Source organism: Chelonoidis abingdonii, chromosome 6 (assembly GCF_003597395.2).
Source record: "Chelonoidis abingdonii isolate Lonesome George chromosome 6, CheloAbing_2.0, whole genome shotgun sequence".
Lineage (NCBI taxonomy): Eukaryota > Metazoa > Chordata > Testudines > Testudinidae > Chelonoidis > Chelonoidis abingdonii.
The window spans coordinates 99524132-99533618 of NC_133774.1; the positions used below are offsets into that span (position 1 = coordinate 99524132).

The following is a 9487-nucleotide window of genomic DNA, read 5'->3' on the forward strand; positions in this document are numbered from 1 at the left end:
CACCTTCATCCCAGCCCCCCACCCCCACCCCTCTGCCCTGAGCCCCGCACTTCCCCCAGGGCCCTACCCTGAGCTCCCCCTCACAAACATTCAGCCTTCTGCTTGATTCCACCCCCCAAGCCCAGCCCTGACTCTTGTACCTCCCCACATCCCCACTCCCACCCTGAGCACCAAACAGGAGCTCCTGCACTCCAATCCCACATTCCCACCTGCACCCCTGGCACCAAATGGGAGCTGCCCAGGTAGGTGCCCCACACCCAAACCTCCTGCCCCAACCCTGAGCCCACCCCCTCATTCTAGCTCCTGGCCTTGTGCTCAGTGCACTCCCACCCTCAGCTCAGTGCAGAGAAAGGAAGAGAATGGACCAGAACTAGGGAAAAGGTAGGTACCCACTGTACGCGGGAGTCAGGACCCCAGACTGACAGTGAGTTGAGTGGGTCCGGCAGCCGGGATCCTGGCTGGCAGGAGCCAGCAGATGGAACCTCTGAGCGTCAGTGGGCTGAGCCGCTTAGCCCACTGCTGGTCTGGGGACCCGGCCACTGGCCCCGCACAGCCTGCTGCCAGTCTGGGGTTCTGGCTGCCAGACCCTTGCCAGCCGGGTTCCCTGTCGGAGGCCCCACTCCGCCCGCTGCTGGCCTAGGTGACCAGAACCCCAGACCAGCAGCAGGCTGATAGCGTAAGATCAACATTTTAAATGAAGCTTCTTAAACATTTTGAAAACCTTGTTTATTTTACAATACAAACATTAGTTTAGTTATATAATATATAGACTTACAGAGAGACCTTCTAAAGAACATTTAAATGTATTACTGGTGCACAAAACCTTAAATTAAAGTGACTAAATGAAGACTCGGCACACCACTTCTGAAAGGTTGCCGACCCCTGCTCTAACTTTTCTTTAATTTAAATAATACTATTGTAAGGTATCTGCAACCTTCCCAACATAAAAGTACAGCTTCTAAAGTATCCGCTTGGATTATGAACATAATATGGCCCAACTGTTAAGTTCACTCCAGTTCAAGAACAATGGATCAATTATACCCACAGGTGCTTGATCAGTCTGTCCTTCAACAGACTTGTCTGTCACATGCATTAAACTACGAGCACAGCCCTGCGACAGAGTTATAAAGGAAATATACTCTTAAAAAAATGTTTAGCTAGTAAGTTCAAGTAATTATTTATCCTTCATGAAAGCTGCATTTCCTTATTTAATACTGCTGAATACAAGAAGCCATATTTATGTCCACAAGCCAGCAGAAATTTGAGAAAGCTACTCCTAGATTCAGACGTTTCTATCATTTTAGTCTTGTAATTTTAGCTCTGTTCTTTTCCCTTACAATTCTAAAAGCATAGTGTACAATTCTAAGGGTTTCAAAATTTAAACTGCAAGTTTAAGAACCAAACTTGCTCTTTTGTCAAATTCTTCCACGGGAATTGTGTGCACGTCCAACTGTCAAATTTAGCCCCAGCTATTTTTCTCTGCACTACAAATGTATACTCCAATATTCAGAACCACCACCTTCAATTTTTAATATTTTTCCTATGACAGTGTTACAATGGTGAGGGAAGAGACGGTAATATGAACGGTCAACTTCTGTTAAAAGCTGCTAGTTGTATTCAAAGTTAATTTGACGGCACACCTGGCTCTGTTGTCTCTGTTTTCGGTGTTACTTTTTCCTCTCTTGAAATGCTCATTTCTGTCATTTGCTGTGTTACGGGCAAGGCAGCAACAGGCACATTTCTGTTACATTCAATGAGAAAAGCAATTCATGTTAGTTTTGAGTTTACACTAAATGCATGTGATGTCCAAACTCTACTTAAATATTCTCAGCAGATTAAACTATTTGGTTTGCTATTACAGAGGTAGCTTCTACCATATTAAAGAAAGTAATGAAACAGGCTTCTTTTAATAATTACTTCACTCACTCTACAACAATATTTCTCAACAGCTGGTCCATGAACCAGCATCAGTCCCTGAGATCTCCCTGACACAGTTTAGGAAGGCAGCAAGCCGGTCCCTGGTATCAAAAAGGTTGAGAAATACTGATCGAGAAGACTGAAGGAACTACGTAGCAAACTGCTGTTCAGCTAAGAGTCAAGAAAGTGTTCTTGTAATATCCCACACTCCAGTGCCAAACATTGTGTACCACTTATATCAGAATTGTCAAATGCTACCACTACATCTTCGGTCAAGTTCACAAAGCATTGGTCAATTATAGCTCTCCACCAGGCACAGTCTGTCAGCTATTTATTCCTCCAAAAAAACTAACTACAATAAGGCGATATTGGTTCGTCTAGGCCATGATTATTTTAAGTATAAACCCTCTAACTGTTTTATGGATTTAACTCAGTTTAGCCTCAAAACAGTAATCTACAACTTACCTTAATTTGTCAGATGCGCTGCCCGCAGCACCTTCACAGTTTAAGCTAGCTTCTACTCTCTGAACTGATGCAGAGTCTGAGGTAGGACTGTTCGAACCACTGACTGTTCCTATGCAACATAAATTTGAATGTTCAGTAAATGTGTAGAATATAAATCATCATCAACTACTCAAGCACGCTTATGTATAATATTAGTTTAGCTGTTCTCATCTATTTACTTGAAATTTGATTAGATTGCTTTGTGTCTTTAAAACTGCATGCCAATGGTATACAACTAAAGTGATCATCTAAATATATGGATCAAGTGCTCAGCAGAGACTTAGGGTGGTGCAGCATGTACAGTGTGTTGTCCAGAACGTACAAATGAAAATAATAGTTTTATTCGTTGATAACCCCCACCCCAAATCCTTGCTTGTTTTCAGTATAGCCATTGCAGATGTTCCTGTCTCCAACATTTGTCCTACAATTCCTGCCATCTTCTCAGACATGATCTCTCCCAATAAAAAAGTTTACCCATTGGACTGATTCTGCCACTATTCTGCTGTCGCTGAAGATGTTCTTTGTAGCAGACTGAGCACATTCCATTTGTCCTAGGATTCCCATAAAATCCACATCCGGTACTACACAGCATGGGCCCTGGGGTCTGGTTTGTCTCCTGAGCCATCTCTGTGCTGTAAATAAAACCAGAAAACTGCATTAAAAGTTGGCATGTCACCAAAATCGATCACAGTTTGTATGAGACAGTCATTAGTATCTTTACTTTTTCTACAAATAAATGATGTCAACATTCTTAACAAAGGCTACATTTGCGTTATGTAAAGTTGCAGTAATGGAAAGTATTGATACTTTTATACCTTTATAAAAATCTTAGCAGAAAACTATTTCAATATTTCCTATGTGTCACCTGTCACTCATTCTGGCTAATTTCTATTACTGAAGTCAGATCCACTGAATAAGCCACACCAAATCTGTGTACACTAATCAATTCTGGAAATTAATATAATCTATTTATCCACACACTAAACAGGAAATAAACTGCCTTTACTACTTATATGATATGTGGGTCAATTTCAATATGCACTTCTAACTATAGAAGTAATTTCCAAAACAGAGTAAGTAGTCTTCTTGTGTACGAAAGCTGACACTGTATGTTAATCGGCAGCAACATGTGTGCAGAATCATCCCTATATAGGATCAGTGGGCATTTCTGAAACACTATGAATTTATTTTTCAGTGCTTTAAAAGTTGCATTTGTAACTTGAACAGAAATCTTGCAAGAAACACCTTTGGTTGCTAAAAGACACCCATTTACACAGCCTACTCATGTCTGTAAGTTCAGCAAAATACTCTGGCTCAAGAATTTATAGCAAGGTACCCATGTCTGGCATTGGATAATAAAAGCCCTCACCTCTGCATAACATGAATAGCAAAAATTAACAAAATAAATACCTCACCTTCACTAGTGATTTATCACTGCAATGCAAGTTTAGTAGAAAACTTGATATAGCAATGAATCCTTGGCTCCCAAGAGCTAAGAGGAGCACAGTATAATCAAGCGATCTGCTACAAATCCAGGGCAAATTAAATTATTAGACTGGGCCACTAGAAAAATTGTGTTTTAAAACAATACACCTTTGGGGGTACACTGAACTTTAAAAGCTTGAAAAGAGCTAGATATTTTGACAAAACAGCCTCTCAATATTAGTGTCTTCCTCTCCAGTAACATCCAAAGTGAATTACAGACATTTGAAAAGACAAGTTTAAGGTTCACAGCAACCCAATAGACATATGTTGATATGAAAGTGCTTGCTGTGGACCAAAGCATACACTCTGTAAATTAAAGGTCTGCATCTCCGAAGGGTGATAAGCCTTTCTGTAGAAAGGCCCCAGCGTAGTTTCAACTACTATAGTATCATATGACTGTGTGGCTCCAAGGGAGATTTAGGGCCCACTGTAGCAAGTACTGTAAATACACAGAAACAATCCCTGGTCCAGAAAATTTATAAACTAGATAAGGCATACTAAGGGGCAAAATGGAAAAATTACACGTGCCTTTTATAGATCTGGAATCGAAGCAAATAAATTAGGTGACTTGCACAAGGTCACTCAGTTTGTAACATCACTTGATAGATCTCTAGTTCAAGACCTTGAATACAAGACCTGCCTTTTTGACACTTGCCCTAGGCTTTTCCTACCAAATTGTGGTTCTACAAAAACTTCTTTTATTTATTTTAAGAACCCATGCAGATGGAACTAATCAGCTATGCAGCACAAACAGTGGACTATACAAAGAGCTGCCAGATGAACTAAAAATATAGAAAATATTTTCTTCTAATCTATAATAATTTTAGGCTTTACAATTTAGATATTCAGAGAACAGAAGTGCTAATTTGATGTGAGTGATGTCCCTTTTAATAATTTTAAACACGTCAGCATCCATGAATGAGTCTCCCATTACTCCAACCTGCTCCTCTTAAAAATGAATATGCTGTAAACATTACCGCATGCTATTTAAATCTATTTTTAGGTTTTAATTGTTGTTTTGGATATAATGTAAATACAAGCACTTTCATGGCTCCTGTCAGCACATTCTTTCCCTTCTAGAAATATATGCCCCTAATTAAAAAAGGACAAGTTGTTATTTTCCAGTGATTGTTAAAGAAACTATGCCATTTCATTTTTCTTGCACTAGGTCCAAGTATCACCTGATTAACCATGTCCTTTAAAAAGCACACACCAGCACAAAGACAAATATACCTTCATCATCCATTAATAAGTATTTATCAACCAGAAACTAAATTATGCTCTTTGTACCTTTGGATTAACGTAATGGGGAAGCTCAAATGACTATGGGTTTCATAAACCTGTTTCAAGCTCTTTAGAACAGAAGTGTTTTGCTTGTCACACATCAGCAGCTGCCAACTAGGATGGGTCTTCATAATTTAGCAGTCATCCACTTAATGTCACACATTCAGTTCTGTCTTTCCCTTAGAAAACCAGCTTATAATAGTATCACATGTATGCCTGCTTTTCTTACTATTTCTCAGAAGCTAAGATCACATGGGTGAATGTATTAGCTTCCGCCTGTCACAAGGCTGCAATGTGACAGGCTGAGCAAGACTCTCAGACACACAACCTCCTCAACAGAGGCCTCTGAAATCAGTTTCTATTTATATCTCAAAAGGTTGCCAACTCCTACACAACCCACAGAACTGAAGCAGCAAAGCATACATCCACTGTAATGGAGAAATATAAAATCCAATTAACAAGATGATTACAGCTTCCTCCCTGAAGAGAGAGGGAGACATTCTTAAATTCTACTTAGAAAATGCAGCATCATGGGCTAGTCATCTCAAACAGCCATTACCATTTTTAACATACAGCATAAAGACAAAACAGCTGAGTATGATCTGAGGCCCAAAAGATGACTGCTGTTGCACTGCCTCTGCTAACACATATGTACTCAGCATTTCTGGGTGGGTGGTTTCAACACAAGCATTTGCCTGCATGTCACAGTTGTTCCTTTTTAGATGGAAGGAAAATACTGATTAAAAGGTTAAGGTTCTTGTTCTCCCCGTTATTTCCTTTTACAGAAGGAACTATGTTTTGCAACTTGCATTAGCTCAGCTAGTGATTCTATTACAGTGATCTGGATAGCTACTAGATACACAAGTTAAACAAGGGCAGGAAAATACTATTTGTAAGCAGCTAAAGACTATATAGGAGGTATTTTTATTATGAATTACAGCTAAACTCAAGGGCACTTGAATAATATAATTAACAATGAATCTGGAGTGGGCAGAACAAAATACCACAGAACAGCAGCAATGAACTTTAGTTCTCCATGCAAAAGTGCCTTATAGACCAAGACACAAGCAAACTGCGATATCCACACCAGCTAAATTCACATTTTTAAAACTGACTTAGTGAGGGGACAGAACAGAAAAATCAAAGCTATACCTAAATCAATACTAAATCCGTGGGAGTTGCGTCAATGATGGGGCAGAATAGGCTGGCTGACCTAAATCTTTATTTACCCTGATATCCTCCTCCAGATGACAGACCCCAGAAACCGGCTGACCCATTTTGCGCTTTAGAAAGGGGAGCTGAGACGCTCCCTAGACATGCGGAGAATAGAGATCGAAATGGACAAAGGCAAAATTAAGTCAAGCCAGAAAAATAAACGAAAGGGGCGGGCGCCGCCAGCCTCCCGCGCCAGGAGACACTCGCCAGGGGCCAGGCAGGCGGGGGAAGCGCTGCTCGAGCCCCTCTCAAAATCCCTGAGTCACGCCGCCCAGCCGCTCGCTCGGCGCCGCCGGCCTCCCAGCCCCTTCCGGCTCTTTGTTCTCCCCAGCAGCCGCGGCCCGCGAACCCCGGGGACTCCCCCAGGGCCGGCGGCGGGGACCCGGCTGTTGAGGGCCCCACTCGCTGCCTCCTCCCCCCGGCCGGGCCCTTCGCTCGGGGGCTCTACGGAGCTGTAGGCCCGTCTCCCCGGAACAGGTGGGGGTGCCTGGCTCATACAAGGGCCGAGCGCTCTCCCCCCCCCACGAAGGGCGGCCGGCGGGGACACAAAGGCCGCGGGGCGCCACTGACCTGCTCGAAGGGGCTGCTGCTGAGGGCTCCGGGCGAGTGGTCGGTTCTGCTGCGGCCAGACAAAGGCGGCGGGGGAGGGGTGGGTTGGCTGTCCCGGCAGGAGCGGGGCGAGTCCCGGCCCGGTGAGGAGCTCGCGCCGCCGCCGCTCCTCTCCTTTGTTTCTGCAGCAGCGCGGAAAGAGACGCGCCGCACGGGGAGGGGGAAGGGGAAGGCGGATCCTGCTGCTCCGCTCGCGCTGCTGCGCCGCGAGGCTCCGGGGCCGGATGGAAGCACCGGCGCTGGTGTCGGTCGGTACCGCCGCCGCGCGCTGGTCCGTGGAGGGAGAAGGCTGAACCTTCGACGACGTTGCTGCCGCGGCCGCCGCGCGCGCTCTCTGAAATCACTCTGACGCGCGGGCTGTGGCGGGCAGAGAAGGAGAGGCAGGAAGGGGCGGGGCCTATCGTGATGTCACCGAAGCCGTAGGGAGAGGATGCTGGGGGCCGTGGGCAGAGTTGTCACTTCCCTGCGGGGGAGAGGCGGGATCAGCGGTGCGAGGAGGGGTTTCCACGGTGCATGGGGAAGCTACGGGGCGGGGTACGTACAGTGCAAAGGGCAGGGCAGCGATGGGTGCGGAGTATGCAAAGGGAAGGGGGCAGGGTTTGCACAATGCATGGGACGGAGGCAAGGGAGAGGGGTGGGGTGTGTGCACATTGCATGAGGCAGATGCAACCATGGGGGGAAGGGTGGAGTGTGCTCAGTGCATGGGGTGAAGAGTGGGTATGGGATGACGGGAAGGAGGCAGCTAGAGCTAAACTGGATTTGGCCAGGCATGCTTGCATTGTCCAGTCCCCTTCTCTGTCTGTGTAGCGTGGATCTGAGTGCCATGGCAGCGAGACTCCTCAGCTTAGGTGGCCTCACATTTTCACCTGCGAAGGATTGTTGTGGCCTTCCTTTGAACAACTCTCACCAGAGTCAGAGCTAGCCCACGGGGGGAGGCCTGAGCAGCAATATTTTTGGTGGCCAGCTCCTTACCCCTCACACCTATCCCCTAAAAATACCTATTGCATTATTTCCACAAACCACAGGAAAAAACCCAATGCAACGCATACTGATACACTTGTTAAAAAGTCCACCTTAGATTAATAATGTTTTGGTGGCAATACTAAATCAGGGTCTCCTTGAGCTGTTTGGGCAGTTAAGGAATTGCTTTGCCTGTTTTTGCCTAGTGCTAGCTCTCAGATCTCTGTTTGCAGCCAACTTTTGCCATAGGGCAGGGTGAGTTCCCTTTAAATGTGCCTTTTCTTTGTCCTATGCAATAATTCCATACAGATGTGGCTGTGAAGTATAGTGTGACATTGTTCTTCGACTACAAGAAAGGGACCAAGAGACTTTCTCCATTGGATCATATGAACTGGAACCATAAACTCCCTGAACGTTAAATCTCACCAAATGAGGGTCAATCCATAATCATATCCACTCATTATACCCCACACCCAAACATAGCCATTATATGAACATCATACCCTCATATCTCAATGTCTGTACTTTGACCCATCAACCTTTTACCCCTTATCGGGGATATTGCACCTTTTGTATTCCCTACGACAGCCGATCTTAAACTGAACTTCATACTCCCATAATCTGTATGTTATTCCCTGATAACCAGAAATTTATATGCTTAAATTCTGTACTGTTCACTTTTTTTTTAAACATCATCTTAATAAAATTTAAGTCACAATTTCCCTTTCCTCTTTTGTGTTCCTCAGGGGATTTTTAGTAGCCTGATACATAGGTGCTGGAACTATAGGATCATAGATTATTAGGGTTGGAAGGGACCTCAGGAGATCATCTACTCCAACCCCCTGCTCAAAGCAGGACCAATCCCCAAATTGCCCCCTCAAGGATTGAACTCACAACCCTGGGTTTAACGGGCCAGTGCTCAAACCACAACTAGTCTTGAAATGGTTTCCATTATATACAGGGTTTACAGTTTGGTTCAATGACTCTCAGCACCCCCACAATGAAAATTGTTCCAGCACCGCTGCGCTGATGAAATCACTGACTGTTTCTAGACTGGGCTGACGGCTCATGCTACCACCAAATCAGCAGAAGCAGATGTTGCTTTGGATCACAGGGAGCTACCAAAGCAGCTGTAGCACTCCTAGCAATGGCATCAGGGTCCAGTTTACCTCTCCCTCCAGTCTTCAGGGTGGCAGCTTTCCCAAATTCCCAGGCAGGGTGTATGGGGAAGGGAAGAGGGAGCAAATCACATCAGGGTTAGCTTCTTGCAACCATTTCCCAGATCTAGCTGCAGGCCATTCCACAAACCCCTCTCCACCCCCAAAACAGCCTTCTCCTGCTGACTACTAATGTTATTAGTCCTGTAGTTCAAGTAGTAACAATCTGTGCTGCAATGCTCAAGGTCCAGGCTTCAAATGTCAATTTTAAGAAGCATTCCTAGTTCTATCTTGTAAAAATTAACTTCAGTTATACTTTTATTCATTATTATTGAAATGAAATGTGCTTACTACTT

General features: G+C 44.5%; 1 protein-coding gene across 3 annotated transcripts in view; it reads right to left on the reverse strand.

The window, feature by feature from the left end:
• The window catches only part of ZFAND5 (zinc finger AN1-type containing 5), a 13452-nt gene extending 5927 nt beyond the window's left edge, over positions 1 to 7525 (reverse strand). The window contains exons 1-4 of one of the 3 annotated variants that reach the window (XM_032798161.2): positions 6976 to 7525; positions 2896 to 3053; positions 2383 to 2491; positions 1641 to 1741 (exon numbers count right to left, since the gene is read on the reverse strand). In XM_032798161.2, coding sequence (XP_032654052.1) covers positions 1641 to 1741; positions 2383 to 2491; positions 2896 to 3046 — 361 coding nt within the window. In that variant the 5' untranslated portion in view covers positions 3047 to 3053; positions 6976 to 7525. Of the gene's footprint in view, positions 1 to 1640; positions 1742 to 2382; positions 2492 to 2895; positions 3054 to 5196; positions 5343 to 6342; positions 6410 to 6975 lie in introns of those variants that run through there. The other 2 variants (XM_032798160.2, XM_032798159.2) reach the window with 2 other exon arrangements.
• Between the last annotated feature and the right edge of the window lie 1962 nt (positions 7526 to 9487).